Here is a 23,500-nt window from a genome sequence, read left to right on the forward strand (position 1 = left end):
TGTAGATGTAGCCTAAGATCTTTTAAAAAAAATGTATAACCATGTACAACTGGGTAAAATACTTGGACTAAGCTAATGGTTAATGAACTAACAGGCTAACTAAACTAATCTTCAAACTCTTTTGCAGAGAGTAGCGAGGCTGTGTCTGCAGCTGAGGAAGGCAGAGAAGGTACTGGGGATCCTGCATTGCATGCACACCAGAGACCACAAGGAGGTGCTTCTGCACATGCACGTGGCTATGGAACAATCTCCAAGCACCACCAAAGACACCCCACAACCCAGAGTGGAGCACTCTGGGACACTACTCAAAGAAGAAATTACATATGCAGTTTTTGATATATTTATAAAAATTTTATGACTCAGTATAATTCAAATTTTAAGTTTTTAGATCTGGTCTAAGAATTTCAAGTGTTTTAAGCTGATATCTCTGATAAGTACTAGTGACCTGGAGTAATACTAAAACTAGATTGTCTAACACTTTCCATTATGACTACTCTCCCAATGGTTTTAATTAAAAGAGCTCTAACACCTCCTTGGTTTGTAACAGGAGCTTAAAGTTTGGCAGAATAGTTTTGGGGACAACAACAAGGTGCCTTTTTTACTGGCCTCACCAGAGTGCACTCAGATTTGAGCAAGACTACAGTACTGAAAATCAGCTTTTCAGCTTTTGTCGTCTTCCCTCCCACCCACCCCACCCCCCGCACATCTTGTTCCTAGTTTGTTGCCAAAACCCCTGAACATTCTATTGACATAGCACTAGTACCACCCTGGTGTCTCACTTCTACATGCCACAATGACAGTTGTGACAGAGAATAAAAATTGAATCATCCTGCACTTCTCTGACCTCCCTGGGGCCCACAGGAAAGGCGGGAAACCAAGGGTACATCTGCACAGAGGAAAACCCACCAAACTACACCAGATAGTCTCAGTGCCCTGGTCAACCAACTTGCAATCAGTACAGGCACAATCTCGCTAGTGTGGCAACATCCATAATCCAGCATGATTTTAGGTAGCTGGATGATCACTTATGGCAGTGACCAAATTTCCAGTTGTCTCATAAAATTTGTTTACAGCCTCCAATCCTGGCTCTCTATGTTCTGTGGTGTTATTTAACTGTAATTTACCCCAAATGTCTTGTAAGAGCCCAGTAAGCAGTGGAAGTATTGATAATGCTGCTAGACAATAATGACCTCCTGCGGTCGGACAAATTCTCTCGTTTGGCACCAGCCAAGTCCAAAGGGTACTGGACTAGAGAGGTTCAAGCCGTATACACACAAGTTTGTAAAAATGGGGCTCTTTCTGCATATACAGCCTAATGTTTCACCATGTTATGGATCCTGTATTAATTCATCTACGAAAGATAACGGAATATTACTAGTGTAGCTAATCATTCTGATCAAATATTGGTGATGTATGCTGCAGTGCTGACAGACGAGGTTCAAATCTTGCTGATCTCAGACAGCATTGCAGCTATGCATACTTTTTTTTTTTGTTTTTTTTTCCCTGAAAAGAACCTACAAACTTACACTTTTAAATAAAATTTATTAGACTGTTACCACAGTTACAAAGTTAAGCACTCAAGTTAGGAAATGCCAGAATTAAGGTTGTCCATCAATGTTCCCTATAAGCTGAGCGCTTGGGCAGCCGCCCAGGAGAGATTCAGGTACTGCCCATGCGATCAGCAGAGTGCCCACAGCACTCACAGCCAGCAATGTGTTTCTATTGGTGGTGCATGTCAGAATAGTCTTTAATTACACAGCCGCATACTAATTTATCTATAGGACACTTGCCTCACTGAGTACACAGAGAATGAATTGGGGCTATGTAGTGAACAGAGCTGATCACAGAAACCTCTGTATCACTTGTTGCAAAGCTGGAGATATGTACTGAATGAACCAAGAGACCTTAGGAAGAGAAGAGGTGGAAATATGGTTAAGACAGATGAATGCCACACAGAACAACCAGGTTCTATCCCTGTCTCCATTACAGGTTTGCTATATGAAGGTGCCAAATCACTTATGCCAAATTTGTTTGATGTGGGCACTAATTATACTCCCATTTTCTGGGTCCCCAAATTAAGATGCGTAGGGCCTAATTTTCTGAAGTACTAAAACCTCACAATTTCAACTAAAATCAAATATAGATGTTCATCACCTCGGGCAGTAAGGTCCAGGAGGAAAAGCACAGAGATGGGAACTGAATTCTAAATCTGACTTCCATTGACTCATTGTGCAGCTTTGGGCAAGTCACTTTGCTTTTCTGTTACAACTTCCCTGTATGTGAAACATCTTGATATAAATTTCCTACTGTAACAAGTAACTATATATAGAAAGCACCATCTAGACAATGAAACCCAAAAAAAAGCCAATTACTGCACTCTGAAAAAATCAAGTTCTATGTCTCAAATTTTATGTGCAACCACTGAGATACCCAAGACTAATGTAGGTGGGGGAGGGTGTGTTTGTACAGTTTGGCCTTGATCTTTCTGTGCATCAAAGTCCAACCTATCTAAGTCCCAGATCTCTGGGTGATAGGAAAGTAACTTCACCAATGTCTGTTAGGCTGAGTCATTGTTACTGACTCCCTGTTTAGTGTGAGGTTTGGATGGAGTACATTACCATCCAAAGTAACTTATATGGCTACACATGGAAATAGTTTTTTGAATAGCAACATCATTCCCAAAGCACCTCCTCTGAATGAGGCATAAGTCCAATGGAAAAATAGCATATAATCATGTAATTTCATTATCATCATCATCATCTTAGAATGTAAAAGGAAAGCTTGTCTTTAGGATACACTGATCCCAAATCACTCCTTTCCCCTAATGACAATCCTGATTATCTTCCATTTTTTCCCATTCGGAGCACTTTTAAGCATTGGTACCTAACTTGGGAACTCTACACTGTCCACTGTATGCTTCCTAAACAACCTAACACTGAGCGTCCTCCTGTGAGCTCTAAACAACAGGTCCCAGGTGTAACTGTACAATCTTATCACTGCATCAACATGCGTGCAATTTAATTAAATTTACATAAAGAAGAAGCAACAGAAGTTCAGAGAAAGGTAATGAATACTGGAAAACAGCTCCACATCAGGAGACAGTTAAAAGGATAAAATGTGAGTCTCCCCAAATTAGCCTCCTACGTTCAAGCAAGTCAACAGAAACTACAAGTATCAGTGTCTTGGCGGGGTAGGAGAGTCAAGCTAGGATTTACTTATACACTCATCCCTCGCTATACAAGCACAAATGGTTCCCAACTTCCTGCTCGTAGGCGAAAACTTGTAAGAGGGACAATAGATTCCCATTAAATACACGTTGGAAGTCTCTGATTGGTTCCTAGTGCTCCTAACTCAGCTAACGGGTGGCAACATGTGGCACTGCTTTTGAAAGGTAAGTGAACCTTGGGTTTGGGGAAGGTTAAAGGGTGGGGACCATGTGGGACTATGAGCAGGAGGGAGAGTTAAAACCTGGTGATGGGTTCGGTCTGTGGGGCGGGGATCCAGGCTGCTGCAGGTCAGGTCTGTGGGGCAGGGGTTAAGGCTGTGGTAGGTTGGGGCTGCGGGTCCAGCAGGGGGGTTAAGGCTGCAGCAGGTTGGGGCTGCAGGGCCGGCGGGGGGGCTGTGGAGGGTTGGGGCAGGCTGGGGTGTGTGGGGCCAGGGGTTGAGTTAAGGCTACGGCAACTTGGGGTCTGCAGTGGGGTTACAGCTGTGGCAGTTTGGGGTGTGTGGGGCTGGCATGGGGGTTGGGGTGTAAGGCTGCAGCGGTTTGGGGTCTGTGGGGCTTGTGTGGGGGGGGGTTAAAGCTGGGGCCGGCGGGGGAGCTGTGGAGGGTTGGGGCAGGCTGGGGTGTGTGGGGCCAGGGGTAGGAGTTAAGGCTACGGCAACTTGGGGTCTGCAGTGGGGTTACAGCTGTGGCAGTTTGGGGTGTGGGGGGCTGGCATGGGGGTTGGGGCATAAGGCTGCAGCGGTTTGGGGTCTGTGGGGCTTGCGTGGAGGGGGGAGTTAAAGCTGGGGCAGTTTGGGGTCTGTGGGGCAGAGGTGAGGTTAAGGCTGCTGCGGTTTGGAGTCTGCAGGGGGGTTCAGGATGCAGCAGGTTGGAGCTGTGGGGAGGGGGTTAGGCTCATATTTGCAGGGGGAGTTCACTCATCCAGCGAACAAAGGTAAAGTATACGTGTCCCTCGTTTAAGCAAGCACTCATAAGAAAAGTACTTGTTTAACGAGGGATGAGTGTATGCCTAAAAATGAATTTTCTAACCTAATTTTTAGGCAAGGAGAACTGAAAATGTGGGCCTAAATCCATATAATTTAAAAATCAGACAAATACGACCTGAGATTATATAATGTATAAAAGGAATAATATAGAGGAGATAAGTCAAAAACTTTCATTCACCTTTATCATAATAATAGGGACAATAAATAAAACTGAAGAGCACAAATTTAAAAGTAGATACAAGCAAATATTTTCACACACATAATTAGGTTTTGGAACCCTCCACAACGAGATGTCATGAAGGCCAAAAATGTATAATCCTTAAAAAAGGATCAGAAAATAATAATATCCTTAGTTACATGAGACAAGACAAAACTATACATCATTACAAACCTTTATGCTTAGGGACATAATTTAACCACTAACTGCCTGGTGTCAGAAAGAAGCAGGTTATTCCAATATGATGTTTCCCAGAAGCATCCAGAACTGGCCTCTCAAACAAGATGCTGAGATAGAGTGATCAGTGGTCGAGTGTAGTATCACAATTTATGTTCCTAAATGCACAAAAATATATTAAGCCAGTCACTGGGTTGCAAACCTTAAGTACACATTTGGGGCGGGGGGGAATCAAAAGTTTGCTACATATTTGTCTTCCTACAAAAATGAAAAAAATAGGTTCTTTGGCTTAACATAACATTCCATATTTGTACTTTCTACTTCCATTACATAAGCAGTACTTAAACTGACAATAAAAGGTATTTAAAAATATAAAAAGTCACTTATAAACAGCATTTATCTCTAAGTCACATAGAGGAGCAAATTATTTCAGAATACCATCTTTGAATCTTGTGAGCTAAAGACTAAACTTGTTACCTCTTGTACCACTATCGTGGAATAAATGGATGGTGAGTAAAAGCATGCTGGTTTTTACTAGATGCACTGATGCTCTGTTTAACTTTGTGGCAATATTTATCTGAAGTGGGAAACAGTTATTCTTCTTTTAAATGAACCTTATGTTTCAAGTTAAGCTATGAGCCATAAGGAACTGGTGATAAAATACAGTATTTCTCCTTCAAACACAAACAATTTGCATGTTTTCCTCCCTTTAATAACTTTCTACCTTTGCCATTAAGAAAATATGTTTATCTGTGTTTAAATGAGAGCAACTGGGAACTAAGAAATTAAGTGACAGGACAGCTGATGTTATTTTAGAAGGTGTCTGCAGACTTCTGTGGTGAAGAAATACACAATCATAAATATGTCTTTGTATCCACTATTAAATATAAAGTAGCCCCTTGCACAAGAAATATTAATACATTACATCCCCAATATCAAGAAACAATTTAAAACGGGGGGAGGGGAGCCTGAAAGGGAAGGCTGATGGCACCAGCCACTGAAGTTAAGGTGTCTGAGCATTTCTATTCCATCAGTCTCTTTTTATATGTGTAATGCATTCCACACATGATTTTTCACTATGCTCATAAACTGTACAGAAGGAAGCTCCTAAGGTATAAGGAAGGCCATGAACTTTAGCTTCACAGCATATTGAAAGTTTGCAGGCTAAGAGTGGGGCAAAATGCATGAAAGAGGATTTATGAAGACACTAAGATGCAAAGGGCAACTGTGCAAAATGCACAGGCTGGAATGATGATCTACAGATCCTATGTGAACAAGATAAGAGGTCCTCTCCACAGCACCACCTAAGACTGGGGTCGACAACCAAAATAGCAAGGAGAGCCATTTTTTCCAATTTGGTAAAAAAGTCAATAATTCAAGAGCTGTAGTGCATGAGACTATGAGCTGCTCCTTAATAAATAAGATCAAACCATACTTTTTGTAACCACTATTTTAAGAACAGTACATACACAATGATTTGGAATGCGACAAATGTATATTGCAGGATGTTCCCAAACTTTTTACACATTCTATTTCCTCTTTACATGGGTATTTGTACCACTGTCTTCCACTTTCACTCCCAAACCTTCCCTCACTCTGGAGGATGCTAGGGGAGTTATCCAATGTTTTGAGATAACATAGCATTTGCTGTTTAGATATGAGTTGTTCATTTCTATGCTTGACATTCACTGTTTATCAAAAATAATCAAAAGGGTGGGTTTTTTTGTTCTTTTTACTTTGCAGTTATAGTGCCAGGAGCGACAAAGAAGTCTTTAAAGAGCTTGCATGTGGCTCTGGAGCCACAAGTTGCAGAACTCTGACCTAAGACATATTGAAAATATACAGAGTAACAGTGCAAGTTTGCTGATACACATAGACCAGTCAACAATGAAATTATATTAACTTTGTAGTCAAGTCTCTCCCTGCTCTATTGGAACTGAAAAAGTTTGTGATACTAGCTAAACAAAAAAGAAAAAAGAAGTGCAATACCAGGCTGCAGATTAAGGGCCATATCTTGCAAACATTAACATACAGTAACCAATCCCACTAATTTAAATGTGTCCACTTACATACGTGTAAGTATCTGCAGTACCAGACTCTAACTTTAAAATGTATACCATAAAGAACACCTATAAAAAGTTAAACTTGTAAAATATTATTGACTGACTCTTACTACAATGATATTGGTATATATATGTGAGAATCGCACATATGGATAAGTGAATTCCCATGTTACACCTGATTATCATCTATAACATTATCAAAATCATCAGAATATTACAGACATAAGCAACATGTGGGGGAGTGCACATGTGACGACGTGCACCCCCAGCATCACACGCACCCCCCACTTGCACTCACCAGCTGAGCTGCTCTACTTCTGTTGAGTACGGGAGCCTTCCCCGACAGTGGCACAGCATATGCTACTCCTAGGCTGGGAAGCCAGAGGGGGCCTGCCCTACACACACCAGCAATGGCAGGTCTTGGGCAGAGCAGGAAGAGGAGGGCCCTGGATGGGGCACAGACAGGGAAGGAGTGAGACATGGGCAGAGCACAGGCAAAGACGGGCAGGAAAGGAAGAAGCACATGGCTGGTAACCCACCCCCCACCACTTCTGCAATCCCTGTACTTGTTACCTCTGATTTCAGGGTAAATTTTCCTGTTTGTCAGTATACTATCAGTATGTTTGTTGCTAAAACAGAATTCACAATAATAAAGAAACCAGAATCAGAAATGATTCAACAAAACAGGCCGTGAATTTCTACCATCACTGGATTATTTCAAAAAGGTAACTGTGACCATTTTAGCACAAATGGCGATTGGATTTGTACCCACTATGTATTTCATAGCTCATTAATGTAAAATGACACATAAAAGCCAAGTATTACCCCTATGTTATATAAAAGTATAAAGGGATTCCAAAAAGAATTAGCTACATTCATTAAGGATTAGAATTAGATAAATTCATTAAGTTCATCAACGGCTATTAAAACGGTCAAGAATCCTGCCCATGCTGTGGGTGTCCCTAAAATCTCTGACTGCTACAAGCTGGCAGTGGACAACAGGGCATAGATTACTCAATAACTTCCCTGTTTTGTTCATTCCCTCGAGCATATTACACTGGCCACCATCATAAAACAGGATACAGGACTAAATGGCCCACTGGTTAATCCTGTACGCCCACTCTTACTTTATGTTCCTATAGCTATTTATTTAGGTGTAATGACAACATGTGTGGTGCTAATCAGACAGGCAAAAAAAACAGAGTTTTGCATGAGAAAGATTCTGTGTGCTCAAGACAAGTGAAATAAAATTGGCAAGTACGTGTCACTTTTCTTGTTTTCTTCTCTTTACCCCATTACTTCAGTCTGAAAAGCCATTCTCCGCATACTTGGTCTCAGATGCTACCAATGTGCTTCCTCTACAAAGGAAATAAATGTACATAGCTCTGATTGGCTACTCAGCAACAGTCACTGATATTAGAATAAAGTAGAGGCTCTCTCTAGTTTAGTGAGCTCCAGGAAAGACAAATATAAATTTGCATACACTCACCGAACAGATTTAAGAATAACCAATTTTAACTATGGTAAAACTTAGTTATGAAAAAAATCAGAAATGGAGATTGTTCTTAATTCTGAAATGTTCATAACTTTGAACAAAACAGTATGGTGGTTTTTCAAAATTTTACAACTGCAAGTTGACTTAATACAGTTTTGAATCTTTACTATGCAGAAGAAAAAATGCTGTTTTTCTGGTCTGTGCTGCTGCCGGATTCCGTACTTTCAGCGCCAAAATAAGGTGTGCGGTTGAACTGTCAGTTCATAACTCTGGTGTTCATAACTCTGAGGTTTACTACACTTACATTTGAACCCAGGATGTCATTCTCAGGGAAAGGACAAGTCAGTGAATTTTTTTTTCCATTTTAAAACTTAACATGGGTTGAGTGTAATAATTCATTAAAAATATGCTTAATTGTACATGACTTAAATTAGTATTAATTAAAATGTTGAAAAAAATTGTAATTTTTGGTGTTTTAATATATCCAATAATTCATTTGAATAGATGATTTTTAGGCATCTCTACTAAAATTTGCAGAACTGTAACATCTTTGTGCATCAATTTGTTCATTTTTCAAACTATTACCCCAAGACAGGGGTCGGCAACTAAAATAGCAAGAAGAGCCTTTTTTTCAAGTTTGGTAAAAACTCAATAATTCACAAGCCACAATGCATGTGAATATGAGACAGTCCTTAATAACTAACATCAAACTATACCTTATGCAACCCGTATTTTAAGAATAGTGCACAGAAATGAGTTTATAATGTGATACATATTTACAGCAGTATGTTCGCAAACTTTTTATGTATTATATTTCCTCACTCTTTGTGTGTGTGTGTGTGTGTGTGTGTGTGTGTGTGTGTGCGCGCGCGCACGCGCGCGCGTACTACCATCTTCCTGACTTTCATTCCCAAACTCAATTTAATTATGCCAATTTTAGTTCACATTTCAGTTTTCTTTCTTCAAATTCATGTTGCCCTTCACAGCAGGCATGCTGAATGCTTCCTTTTCATTTTCAAAATCAAGACTTTTTTAGCAATAAAATCAAAACACAGATACAGTATCACATCCCACAACGCACTGCATATATTAAAGGGGGAGTTATCCAATGTTTCGAAAACTCATTGTCTGCTATTTAGATAAATGTTGTTCATTATTGGACTTTTTATATGTTTACCATTTATCAAAAATAATCAGAAGTTTTTTGTTTTGTTTTTTAACTTTGCAATTTTAGTGTTGGAAGCCACAACCAAGTCCTTAAAGAGCCTTGTGTCGCTCCAGAGCCACAGGTTGCAGATCCCTGCCCTAAGATACCAACAAATCTTACATTTATTTGGGGATGGAAAATATTTCACTTTAAGGGTACATTCACTTGATCATTGACCCTTCCTAACCTAATTAACCCAACCATAACTAACACAAGGCTGCACTTCAGTTTTTAAACACATTAGAACTTCAATCATTGCATATTATAAATACAGGGATCACTCTCGAAATAAGATTTTTTTGTTTAGTCAGTTTCACTTTTACAGTCTTGGTTTTGAAACATTTTGATTTTAAAACTTGCAGAGGAGCGTTTGTTTGCAAGCAATTTCTTACTTAAGTTATTTTAATGGTAGTAATTTTATAGGTCTTGAATTGTTTGGCAAATCTTTTTACAAATGCTAAATTTAAAGACAAATTTAAATTGACCATGTACCTTGCAAAAAGTAAGGAAAGTAACTGCACCTTACACAAGGTCTAAATAATCTACATTATGTAGTCCCAAAGAAACGTCTTCATTGCAAAGTTAACCCAGGCAACCAGCACCCAAGTTAGCCCACTCCCAGCATGAGCATCCCCTTTAAAAACCACCCACTTCTGCACTCCGCTGTGTCTGTGATAAGAAAAGGGGGATACATTTCATGACTGTGAACTACAATGATCTATGTTTCTTCTGCAGTAAGCTGTGAGAGAATTTGTTATTCTTAACAAAATTCCCCATGAACGCCAATCAGCACTTGCACAATTTACCCTCTATTACCACTTCAAAGTGAACAGAACAGCTTCACCGCAAAATAAAATAGAGCCCACCCTTAAACCGCTTCCATATAAAGGTATATGGGGAGAAGGACAGGTGGATAAGAGGACGTGTTAAAAGGCAGATGAAGACCCACCAAAAGTATCAAAATATGCCTATAATAGGAAAAGGGTTGGATATGTATGTAATGCTGTGTTTCTTGCATAAACCGGCAAAATTTGGCAAACAGTTTTCAAGAGAAATTGAGGGTCATAAAGAAAACATTAAAACTTTCATCTTAAAAGAGAAAAAGATTATCCAAATGGGTTGCATTTGGAGACCACTAGCAAACTGTAATATGAAAGCATGTTGTACAGCTGATGATAAAGCCACTCAGGCTTTCATGGGGATCAATCAACTTCCCCCTACTATTTTGGGGGAAAAAGTGTTAATTTATTTAAATTAACATTTTAACATAATAGACCTTTACTATTGCACCTGTATTATCAATGAAATGTAACAAGTATCAGAGAGGTAGCTGTGTTAGCCTGTATCTCCAAAACCAACCAGAAGTCTGGCACCTTATGGACTAATGGATATTCTGGAGCATAAGCTTTTGTGGGCAAAGACCCACTTTGTCACCTAATGAAATGGGTCTTTGCACACAAAAGCTTATGCTCCAAAATCATCTGTTAGTCTATAAGGTGCTAATGAAAAGTAAGTTAGGTGTTTCTGAAGAGCGTCTAGATCATGCCCGGAAGTGTTCCATGTAATTTTCTTAAAAGATCAGCACAACATATACTAGAGACAAATATAAAAAACAACATAACAACAAGATACACATCTCACAGAGCTGGAAGGGACATCTCATAGAGCAGGAGGTCATTGAGCCCAGTCCCCAGCCCTCAGAATTTTTAATTTATTTAGCCCCAATCCCTAAATGGCCTCCTCAAGGACTGAACTCACAACCCTGAGTTTAGCAAGCCAATACTGAAACCACTGAGCTATCCTGTCCCCCAATTCCTTACCCCTTCCAATGACCAGGAACACTGGTTTCCTTATTTTCTCACACATTCACAAACCACACCCCCCCACCACACACACCCCATTTGGAAAGCCTTCAATAGGAAAACCTCCCAGACATTCTTGTGCAAAAACCACTGCACTACATACATATCCAAACCCTTTTGATTTTCTTAAAATCTAATAGGTGAAGTTATGAAACAAACCAAAGGCAGTCAGAAGTTAAAGGTTACCCTAATATACTACTTCTCAAGAAGCAAAACAGGTGTAATAATGATCGTATTTAAAGTGGTTTATAAATATAACCCATTTTAAATCAAGTATGTAGAGCAGGGAGGGGTTGGTAACCTGCAGTGCAGGGGCTACATGCATCCTGTCACGCTTCTATGTGTGGGACCACAAGACACCTTCTTTCCCATAGCACACGCACAGGACTAATCACAAAGCAAGGGTCCATGAAGTGAGGTGTGCGTTGACTGCACACAACATTGACTATGAGCATCATGCATTTCCTCTGCATCTAGTCAAAACACTGTTACAGTTCAATTGGAACACCCTGCAAATTCGAGTTATGCAAGCGCAGCTCACAAAACTACATTATCCCAGGAGACCATCTAACTGATGACAATCTTGCAGCTCACTGAGATACATACATACATATAAAAAGCAGTCAAGTAGCATACATATAGTTCACAGAGCTAGAAAGGACCTCAAGACAAAATCAAGTCCAGTCCTCCACACTCACAGCAAGACGTAGACAGATTTTTTTTTTAAATCTAACCTGCTGCAGAACCTTGAAAGGCCCCCTCAAGGACTGAATTCACAACCCTGGGTTTACAAGGCCAGTGTTGTAACCACTAAGTTATCCCTCCCTCCCCCCTCACATGGCCCAGTCACTAGCCTAGTTTGCTCATTGCTGGTGTAGACAAAAGTCATTGTGATAGGTCTATAAAAATAGTGACTGTACAATAACAGTATTCATTTGGAAAAGTTCAGTCTCAGAAGTGTTACAAGTTTCTCAGCATTCACACAAAACAGAAAGGTATGAAAAGTATTTAGGGTTTCATTGTTGAAAAATGATTTTCCATATGGACAAATTAAAAAAATGTGCATAAATTAAGTTATACAGAAGCCAAAAAAGCCACTGAAACTGCACTGCTATCAGAGGGGTAGCCAAATTAGTCTGTATCGTCAAAAACAACAAGAAGTCCTGTGGCACCTTATAGACTAACATATTTTGGAGCATGCTGTTAGTCTATGAGGTGTCACAGGACTTCCTGTTGTTTTTGAAACTGCACTAATATTCTTAATTATTTTTAAATCTAATTTTTCATAGTTGCTTTCAAGTGTGAACCTTATATTGCAAATTTCAGGTAAAAACAGACATTATGGCTGTGTCTACAGTACCTCCCTTTTTCGAAGGGAGCATGGTAAGTAGGGTGTTGGGAGTTTATTAATGAAGTGCTGCAGTGCATATGCAGTACTTAGTTAAGCAAATTCCAGCCCCCCCCCAGCGGCAACTCCAAAGTGTTAAACTTCAAAGTGCTGGCTCATGTGTAGCTGTGGCTCACCCACCAGTACTTCCAAGTGCCTGGGCAACTTCGAAGTCCCTTTATTTTTGAGGAGTAAAGGGACTTCGAAATACCCCACGCACTTCAAAGTACTGGTGGGTGAGCCACGGCTACACGCAAGCCAGCACTTTGAAGTTTAACACTCTGGAGTTGCCGTGGGGGGGAAATTTGCTTAATGAAGTGCTGCATGTGCACTGCAGCACTTCATTAATAAACTCCCAACACCCTACTTACCACGCTCCCTTGGAAGTAGGGAGCTAGTGTAGACAAGCCCTTTGACTCTAAGGACCTCAAAATTAGAGTTATTAAGAGGAAAAATTCATATGGACAAGCTATATAGCACTATTCACTGGAAAAGCATTTGTGTTTTTTAGTTCACTATCTAGTTCTTCTATAAAGAAAAAAATGTAGATATACAGCCATGTCTTGACAGATGAAAATTACATTTTGCCATTAACTGAACATGAGTGAAAGCCATGATGAAGCTGTGTTAGCTGTTTCAGTTGAACACTACAGCAGAATCAATTAGCAGTTTCCATTGGGCTAGTCTGCATCTTTCTGAGAGAGTCCCAGCAAAACAAGGAGGATTGGTAGGATACTGGGAGACAGACTGGTGGGGAGGGGATGGAACAAGGACAAAAAAAGGATAACCTTTTGTTTTTAATCTTGTCAAACTAACTCATTTGAGTTACCATAATTAATATGTCAAAACTATTCTGCCTCTTAAGACAGTCTAAAGGTTTTAATTCAGTTACAAATTGCTAAGTCCTTTTCTAAGATAAGATTTAAAGATGAGGTACTACCACATTAGAAAATACATGCTAACTTTTTAAAGTCTAGTCACGACAAGTTACATTGCCGTGCTACGTGCTAAACTTGTCAAGTTAGCGCACCTTGTCCAGACTATTAGGTAACGTGCCAACATCTTCACAGAGCCCTCAACTTTCAAAAATGGATAGATGCTTAACAGACCATATCATTACTACCTTACACACAGAGTGAATAATACTGGCATGTCATTGGACTTTTTTTGGAAGCACAAGTATCAGACACATCTTTGCCACTACTATTTGCTAATACCATCCTCATTCACTCTTCTTTCCCTCAAGTTGGCCAGTCTAACAAAACCAAGGTAATTTCTAAACCTACACAAATCTTATTTCAGTAGCTATAATAAAGTTACTGATATAAATTGTGTCCTACAATGCTCTGTGTTAGCCTGGAAACAATATTAAAGCACTTTTATTTAGCACACACTTGTACAGCCTCTAGAAATAGGGAACTGTCCTTTTTAGTAAAGCTGGAAAAGCAATAGCTCTCTCTTCTCAATGAGCTCCTGAAACTGATGCATTAATCTTACACATAACTTCATGATCAAATTCATGACCACTTGATCAAAATCCATTGCTTCATGCATGTGTTTTGAAGTTAATGTTAAGTTGCAGAAACATGTATTCAAGAAATGCCCCAAAAATGAAAAATTAAAGAAAAATAAGCCTAATGCATCATACATGTCAATTATTTTAAAATGAAAATACAGAAAACACCCTTTTGTAGATACTTCATTGATATGATGACACAAAGGCCAGTCAACAGAACAGTGTATGTATTTACAAAGTTCACAAAATAACAACCACTAATCAGACTAATAACATCTAACATTTAATTACTGTAATATAACTGCTAATAGATCAGACTCCAAAAAGACTATGTTATTTCAGCAGTATTTAGCTATTATAAAAAAAAAAAAGGTTTTATCAGAATACTTCAGAGTTCAAATTTCTTCATTTAGAATAAGTTAAACTGATGCCACAACAATGAGGTAGTAGTATAAACAACAAAATAGCTAACTTCTACTTGCACAAAACCTCGAAACGCTGTCCATTCACATAAAAGTGACAGTAATACCACAAAAGTTTGGAAACACAGGCTCCTAACACGTTACGGCTGCAATGAAAAAGCGTTGTAAAGACATATTTTATCCTTATCAATTTTTGGAACAGATTTTGTGTGTTTATTAGCTTTAAAAATGCTTTTTGTTTCTTGTCTGATGGCTGGAAAATAATCAGAGAACTCAGCAGCATCAGCATTCAGGACTCTTGATCAAAGAGTAGTCCTCGGGAAGACTAAACCGGAAACCCCGAAGTTGACTGAGAGTCGGGAAACCCATCAATATTGGGCTGTCTAGCTCCAGTACTTTAGCTGCATTTTGAGCTGTGCTAGAGACAGAGCTGCTTCACAGCAGAAACCTTTACAAATATCAGGCGCAGGATGCATGTTTCTAGTTCTTTACTCACACAACGCGAAATCCCTACGAGCCTACAGCTCGCGAGCAAGTAGAAGGCGCGCGCTCTGGGGGTGCCCCAGGATGACAGTGACGCGACACAAGTGTTCCCACCACCCCCCACCTGCCGTGGAAGTCAGGCAGCTCCCCAAGTGCAGTCGAGGCACCTCACCCCCCCACACACAACAGGTGCCTGCTCTGTTCAACTTCTGCCGCCTGCCCCCCGGCCTAAGGGCTGCGGGGAGTCCCACGCCTCCCACCCACCGTAAGGTCAGAGCGCGAGAGGCCCCTTCCCACTGCACAGGCGGGATCCTCGACCCGTTCTCGCAGCTCCAGACTCCGCCGAGCACCTTTGAGCCGGGGAGAAAAGGGTTTCGTGGCCGGCGCCAGCCCCCTTGGGCTGCGCGGGTGCAGCGGGCCCCGGCCGGCTGGGGCGGAGACTCCCCGGCCCCTCGCTCTAAGATGGCAGCGGGGCTGTCGCCGCGACCCCCGCGCCGAGGAGACGGGGTGAGCTGGGCTGGAATGAGATACCCCGGCCAGGGCACTTACCAGTGTGGGGGGCAGCCGCAGCCCCGGCTGTCCTGCCCGGCTGCCGTGGAGGGGCCGGTCCCGACAGAGGCCTCCTCCTCTCTCGCGCTGCGGAGAGGCGGCAGAGCACGGCGCTTCCCCGGCCCGGCACCGCAGCGCCTCCGCTGCGCACTCCCTGCCGCCCTCAGGCCCCGCTATGGCGCGGGGCCCCGGCGGGAGCCCGCAGCGCGCCTCCCTCTCGCGGCGAGTCGGGGGCCCAGCCCAGCCCGGCGGGCGGATCCGCGGTGCTTCCTGGCCGGGCAGATTTTCTATCGCTCACAAAATGGCGCGCGTTCCAAACCTGCGCAGCGGCCGCCGGCGGCGGGGCCCGGACGCGGCGGCAGCGGCGGCGGCCTGAGTCCGGGCCAGGCAGAGCGCTGGCAGTCGCGAGAGCGAGCGAGCGAGCGAGGGAGGGAGCGCCCGGGCGGGGGGAGCGCAGCGCCGAACCGAGCCCCCGGGAACTCCTCGCTCACTTGCCCGCTCGCTCCCCCCCCCTCCCCGACCGCTCCTCCCCTTCCCCCCTCCGAGCCGGCTTTGCCAGGGCTCGGCGCCGCACCGCTGCTCGCCGCGCCCGGCCGCGCTGCTGGTTTCCCCCCTTCCCCCGCGTCTGCTCCGGGTCCACCAAGGGTCGCGGCCCGCCCCCTCGACCCGCGAGGAAAATTTCCTGGGTGAAAATATAATTCGAGCGGGAAGGGAAATTATTTGAAAAAAAAAAAAAAAAAAAAAAACCAACTGACAAAATGGCGACGGGGGAAGCCTGTTACTATGGCAACTGTCAATCACGCCGCTAAGACTCCCGCGCTGACGTAGAGGGAGTGAAGGGGGGGAAGGCGGGGTTTGGTTGTCTCGGCAACCGGTGCTTCTCTGCCTCCCCGCTGCCACCCGCGGGTGACGTGAGGAACTGGGTGGGGCTGCTGCAGCCCGGTTTGGCCGCAGCGCGCGGCCCGAGCCTGCCCATATCCAGCTCCGCTGCGGCGCCCGCTCTCTCCCCGGCGCAGCGCGCGGGAGAGATGCCTCCCTGGGCCTGAGCCCGCGGGGTCTGCCGCATGCAGCCGCCGTTCCCACCCGCCCTTCCTGCAGCGCGCAGCGGCGACAGCAGCGTGCGGCGGGGGAGAAGGTCACTCTCCGGCAGTGCCGGCCGGTTTCCCGGCTCTGCAGGCAGCTGGTGCCGCTACCTCAGCTGCCGAGTTAAACGTGCGGGTGTCCACCGAGGTGTGTGCACAGTGGCGGCTACCAAAAACCCTTCTGCAGCCGGACGGAGGTCTGAGCAATGCCAGAAGGCAGCGCTGCAGCCGCGAGTCGCTAGGGAGGAAGCCCTCCAGTAGCGTTTCGTGTAAAGGACGCCCCTGAGAGGGAGTGCATCTGTATCAGTATCTAGCCACTCACGTTGTGTTAATGTGTTATAGTGTATCTAACACATTAACACAACCTGAGTTGGTAGCTACTAATACAGACACACTGCTTCTCAGGGGCGTCCTCTTTTTTTGAAAGGTCACATATGGTAACTAATGGAGAGCAGAAGGACTGTGTAGGAGATGCATCCCTTGCTCTAAGCTCCCTGGCTGCTGCAGGGACACTGCTCTATCTATCCCTAGGTGTAGCCAGCAAGCATGGTAGGAGAAGAGAATTTCTGCAGCCCCATAGAGTACAGCTAGGGTGAGCAAACGTTTTATCCAGCCCCACTTTTCGTCCCTGTAATTAGTGGGGCCCCCCAGTCTGTCATGTAATCTGAACTGATGGAAATGTCAGTTATGTTCATATATTTAAAAAAAACTTTTGGCACAGGTAAGAAAAGTATGTAGAATGTAAAAACTTCATTATTGGTATGTATGAACTTGAATAAACATAAAAACAATAACACATTTCAAAATTTTAATGAGATGTATGAGCTTGAGACATCAGCTAATTGTGCTGTGCCCCCCCACTTCCAAAGTCACCCTGAGTGTCCCCAACACCTCACAAATTCCTGGAGTAAGGTATGCGTGCTAGTTTTTAAACCAAAGATGAGCAATAAGTGGGCTGCCAAGCACTTCATTTACTTGTATATTTTGCTCCTTTTGGCTTCAGCTCACTGTTCCTGATCGATGAGAACCATGGGAACCAGCACAAACCAGAACTCTGCTTCCCGCAACTCTCATTGGCTGGGTGGCCAGCAACCTGCAAGTGGCCGTGCCTGTGGATACGCAGGTAAATAAACTATCCTGCAGCCTGGAAAGCAATCCTGGCAAACCAAGTCTGACCCAGGGGCCACCTATTTCCCATCCCTGTTTTAGACTCTGACTACCTAGAACCTCTAATACAAGACTGATGAATAAGATCTTCCAGAGACTGCACCTGTTGGGAGGCCCAAGTTTTTTTCATGAAACAGGGATGAATTAGCATCTCAGTGAGGCATTTTTCAGCCCAGGGTAGTCCCTATGTACTGTTTCAGGATGTGTGGGTAGTAGGTTTAAACCTCTGTTATTACAGATCTGGTAAAATTTGCTATCCCAACGTATGAGTAGATCAACATAAGGGATTAATTGGTACTGCATTTAAGGTTGCCAGCTGTTTAAAAATACAAACTAAGCCTATGTCTAAACTATGAGATAAATTTAATTTAATTAAATTCAGTATTGTAATGCTGAGTTTTATAAACTCAATTTGCATATCCTCACCTCCTCACAAAGTTGAGTTAGTGCTGCCACACTAAATTGCCAAACATCGACTGTTGCAGCAGTGCATTGTGGGAACCTATCCCACAGTTCCCTCAGCCCTGTAGCATTTGGGTTTTTTCTCTGGTGCAGTATGGGGGAAAAATGCCCTGCAAGTGGTTGTGGGCATGTGATGTCATCTTCCCACATTGCATTGCCTTCATTCCCCTCCTCTGGAAAGCAAGTGCCCCTTTCGAATCACACGCCACCCATGTAGATGGGGGTCTTTTGAAAGGACACCCCTGGACTTCAAAAGCCCTTTCTTCCTAAAACTAAATAGGAAGAAGAGGCTTTCAAAGGCTGGGGGGGGGTCCTTTCAAAAGGCCCCATCTACATGGGCGGTATGCAATTCGAAAACAGCGCTTTCAAATCGTACGTGGCCACTATTATGCCAATGAGGTGCTGCGTATTCATGGCAGTGCCTCATTAGCATCTTCCCAACTCACTCATTACCATGTCCTTTCTGAAAGGAAGGGGCTAATATAGACATAGCCAATGTGTATGTGGTCTGCCATGTCAGCTGGTCCCTCAGTTACTCTTCTCCCCTTGAAACCACAGTATGGTATGACCTGTCTTAGGAAGCAATTTGATAAAGAATTTGCTAAAAGAAACAAAGGCTGGAAAGAAAATATCAACAAAGATCACCAAATTAACTGAAATCTCTTTTATAACTGAATTATGAAAGATTTTTCAAAAAGCAGATAAAACATCATCTCTGAAAATATTACAGGAACAGATTACAGCTTGTGATGTCTTTCTTCCGTCATTTATTAAAGCTTTTGAGAAAAAGCAATGGTGCTCTTTTAAGCACATCTCGGTTTCCTGAGAGTTACTGGTTGAAAGAAAGCTATGGGCTAACTGTTAATCCAACTTAAAATCGCACGCTGTAGATTCACTGGTTGAACTGCAAATTATAATGGAAACAATTCAGTTAACTGAAAACAAAAAGAATTTTACAGAGACTTTAACAGTCTGCACCCCACCATCAACTTACGCCTTGACCACTCCACGCAAGAGATACGTTTCCGGGACACTACAGTACAAATCATTGATGGCCTGATCAATACCACGCTCTACCGGAAACCCACTGACAGCTGTACTTACCTACATGCTTTTAGCTTCCATCCTGCACGCACAACATAATCCATTGTTTATAGTCAAGCCCTGAGATATGATCACATCTGCTCTGATCTTACTGTCAGAGACCGAAAACTACAAGATCTCTACCAAACATTCATAAACCTGAATTACCCACCGGGAGAAGTAAAAAAAACAAATCAACAGGGCCAGATAAATACACAGAAACCAACTTTTCCAAGATAAACCCAAAAAAGCTGATAACAGAACACCACTTGTCATTACCTACAGGCCCCAACTCAAACCACTGCAACACATCATTAAAGACCTACAACCTATTCTAAATCAGGATGCCACACTCCAGAAGGCCCTAGATCACGGGCCTGTTCTTTCCAATAGACAACGTCCCACCCTTATGAGGATTCTCACAAGCAACCACAAGCTATACCATAATAATACTAATCCTGGAACTTTTCCTTGCAACAAGCCCTGTTGCCAACTTTGTCCACCTGTCTGTTCTGGAGATACCATCACTAGACCTAGTCATGTTAATTACAGAATCACGGGCACGTTCTCCTGTTCCTCAACAAACATCATGTATGCCATCATGTGCCAACAATGCCCAAACACCATGTATATAGGACAGACTGCAAACACTCTTCAACAAAGAATGAATGGACATAGAACAGACATAAAAAAACTCCAAATATACAAACCTGTCAGCCAGCACTTTAATGGAGTGGACCCTTCTGTTAAAGACCTGAAAGTTTGTGTTCTACTGAAAAGGGACGTTAACAACCGGCTGCAGAGGGAATGCTCAGAAATAACGTTCATATCCAAATTTGACACATTAACGCATGGTTTGAACAGGGACAGCAATTCCCTGACCCATTATAAGGACTCTTTTACATACTTGGATGTTTCATCTAACTCTTAACTTCCCCACCCCACAGCCCCGCCCCCCGCCGTCCCTCTGGTCTTCTGATTTGCCAATCTTGATAACAGTTTTTGGACCTCTGTGCTTTATATATTGAGTCTGTTCTGGTCAGGCTAAGCTCTGAAGAAGTGGGTCTGTCCCAAGAAAGCTCGTCACCTAATAAATCATTTTATTAGTCTTCAAAGTGCTACATGACTGCTTTTTTGCTTTGATAGAATACAGACTAACACAGCTATCTCTCTGTCGCTCTGCTTTCTTGAAAGGGAGCCAACTTTCCAAAGATTGCTTCAGTATGATGGTTCACTCTATAGGGTGGGGGTGGAAGCTGAAGGACCAGTTGGCATGATCCCTTCAGGGTACAGGTACCTTCAGAGGCTTTCTCCAGCTAGGAGGGGCCCTCCTCATACATTCATGGCTACGTCTACACGTGCACGCTACATCGAAGTAGCTAATTTCGAAGTAGAGACATCGAAATAGGCTATTTCGATGAATAATGTCTACACGTCCTCCAGGGCCGGCAACGTCGATGTTCAACTTCGACGTTGCGCAGCCCAACATCGAAATAGGCACAGCGAGGGAACGTCTACACGCCAAAGTAGCACACATCGAAATAGGGATGCCAGGCACAGCTGCAGACAGGGTCACAGGGCGGACTAGCGCTTCCAGGGCAACAGCTAGCCGCTCCCTTAAAGGGCCCCTCCCAGACACACTCAGCCTGCACAGCACGTGGTCTGAGGAGCCATAGGCACACAGACCCCGGGCGCCGCAGTCATGGACCCCCAGCAGCAGCAGCAGAAGCAGCAGCCAGAGGTCCACCCAGCCCTCCCAGCAGGAGCAGGGCTTGCCCTGCTCCATGCCATGCGGGAGGCAGCTGAGCACCTCCTTGGTACACCGGAGGAGGAGCTGCCCCCAGGGCAGCAGGGCTCAACCCCTAACCCTGCAGCACCCCGCCCGCCCCCCCCGCCTCACACGCCAGTGGCTGTGGAGCTACCCCACTAGCACCGACTGGTGGGAGCGGCTGGTGCTTGGGGAGTGGGACGACGACCGCTGGCTCAGGAACTTCAGGATGAGCCGGCAGACATTTATGGAGCTGTGCCAGTGGCTCACCCCCGCACTCAGGCACCAGGACACCGCCATGCGGCGTGCCCTCACAGTGCAGAAACGGGTCGGCATCACTGTCTGGAAGCTGGCCACTCCCGACAGCTACCGATCCGTGGGACAGCAGTTTGGTGTCGGCAAGGCCACTGTCGGGGCTGTCCTCATGGAGGTAAGAGAACCCATGGGGGGAGGGCAGGGCAGGGGAGGGGGGCCCGGGCAGAGGAGGGCAGGGCAGGGCAGGGCCACGCACACTCTGCTCACCCCTCATTGGTGCTGTCCCATGTTCTTTCTCTGCAGGTTGTGCGTGCCATCAACGCCATGCTCCTGCACAGGCTCGTGAGGCTGGGGGACCCAGATGCCACCATCGCGGCCTTTGCCACCCTGGGCTTCCCCAACTGCTTCGGGGCTCTGGATGGGACTCACATCCCCATCCGCGCCCCGCATCACAGTGGAGGACGATACCTGAATCGCAAGGGCTACCATTCTGTCGTCCTCCAGGCCTTGGTGGACAGCCGGGGCCGTTTCCAGGACATTTATGTGGGCTGGCCTGGCAGCACCCACGACGCCCGGGTTTTCCAGAACTCGGGCCTGTGCCGCCGGCTGGAGGCGGGGACCTACATCCCCCAGCGGGAGATCCCTCTGGGGGACACCACCATGCCCTTCTGCATCATCGCAGATGCGGCATACCCCCTCCGGCCGTGGCTCATGCACCTGTACACGGGCCATCTCTCCGCTAGCCAGGAGCGCTTCAATGAGCGCCTGAACCACGCGCGCAGGGTGGTGGAGCGCTCATTTGGCCGCCTGAAGGGACGCTGGAGATGTCTCCTGACCCACCTGGATGCGGGCCCCAACAACATCCCCCAGATTGTGGGTGCCTGCTGCGCCCTGCACAATTTGGTGGAGAGCAAGGGGGACACCTTTTTCCAGGGCTGGGCTGCGGAGGCCGGCAGGGCAGACGTCCAGCCACCTGCTGCCCCCAGTCGGCAGGTGGACCCCGAAGGGACCCGGGTCCCGGAGGCCCTGCGGGACCACTTCAATGATGAGGCCGCGGGGTGAACTCTCCCCAGGACCCCCACTGCCCGCCCCTTCCTCCACCACACTCCTGCCCCAACGCCCACACCATGGAGCACCCCACCGCAACCCCTCCCACTTTTCCTGGACAAATGACAGCACGCACTTGTGTCTGAACTTAAACTTCTTTTTCTTTCAGAACCTTTTTTTTTAACTGTGAATATATGAACCAAGAACAAACTATCTACAAACATGTGGAAACAAACTAATATGTACAAAAATAAAACAATCCAAACAAACAAGTGTCCTCAATAATAAAAAGAAAACCAGGGAGGATAAAGGAGAGAACTATTTACATGGGGGGGACGGGGCAAACGGGGGGCAACAAATAGGAGGGTTCAACTATATACAAGGAGGGGGGCCACGTCCCGGGCCCCTCGCCCCTATAGCCTGGCACTGGGCGTGGGCAGCCGGGAGCCCCGCCGCGGTCGCAGCCCTGTCCGGGGCTGGCTGGGGGCGGGCCGGACCGGAAGGTAGGATGCCCAGCGAGTCTCTGGTGGCTCTAGGGGTCCCTCGGCACTCCGGCCCTCGGCGGTGGGTGGCGGGGCGACGGTGGACGGGACGGCGACGGGCGGAGCAGCTGGTGGTGGGGCTGGTGGAGCAGGCAGGGCGGGCGATGTGGCGGCCGGCGCGGCATGGGGGCCAGGTAGTCCACCAAGCGGTTAAAAGTCTCCATGTAGGCCCCCCATGCCTCCTGGCGCCAGGCCAGCACCCGCTCCTGCAGTTGCAGGTGCTGCTCCATGACCTCCAGCTGCCGACAGTGGATGGCCAGCAGCTGGGGGTCCATCGCTGTTGGCGGTTGGTGGCGCGGGGTCCGCCGTCTAGCCCGCCGTGGGGCCGGTCGGTCCTCGGCCGAGGGGCTGGCCTGGAGTGAGGGTCCCGGAGGGCTCTCCGGGACGACTGAGGCCTCGCCAGTGCTCTCTTCCGGTCCTTCTGATGTTGCAGGTGCGGGACACAGGAGAGGAGGGGGGGAAGAAGAATGGAGACAGGTGTTAGTGTGGGCCCCGAGCCGTGGC

General features: G+C 45.4%; 2 protein-coding genes across 4 annotated transcripts in view; one reads left to right on the forward strand and one right to left on the reverse strand.

Moving 5' to 3' along the window:
* DYRK1A (dual specificity tyrosine phosphorylation regulated kinase 1A) overlaps positions 1-16,092 on the reverse strand; it is a 158,635-nt gene extending 142,543 nt beyond the window's left edge. Inside the window, exons 1-3 of one of the 3 annotated variants that reach the window (XM_074996110.1) lie at positions 15,591-16,092; positions 6,968-7,115; positions 4,604-4,764 (exon numbers count right to left, since the gene is read on the reverse strand). The gene's annotated coding sequence lies outside the window, so the exon portion shown is untranslated. The remainder of the gene's footprint in view (positions 1-4,603; positions 4,765-6,967; positions 7,116-15,590) is intronic. The other 2 variants (XM_074996117.1, XM_074996102.1) reach the window with 2 other exon arrangements.
* LOC142010645 (uncharacterized) overlaps positions 1-23,500 on the forward strand; it is a 72,322-nt gene that overhangs the window by 4,909 nt on the left and 43,913 nt on the right. The window contains exons 3-4 of the mRNA XM_074989080.1: positions 15,275-15,548; positions 17,676-17,795. Of these exons, the coding sequence (XP_074845181.1) occupies positions 15,275-15,548; positions 17,676-17,795 (394 nt within the window). The remainder of the gene's footprint in view (positions 1-15,274; positions 15,549-17,675; positions 17,796-23,500) is intronic.

Source organism: Carettochelys insculpta, chromosome 1 (genome assembly GCF_033958435.1).
Source record: "Carettochelys insculpta isolate YL-2023 chromosome 1, ASM3395843v1, whole genome shotgun sequence".
In the NCBI taxonomy this organism is placed as follows: Eukaryota; Metazoa; Chordata; order Testudines; family Carettochelyidae; genus Carettochelys; species Carettochelys insculpta.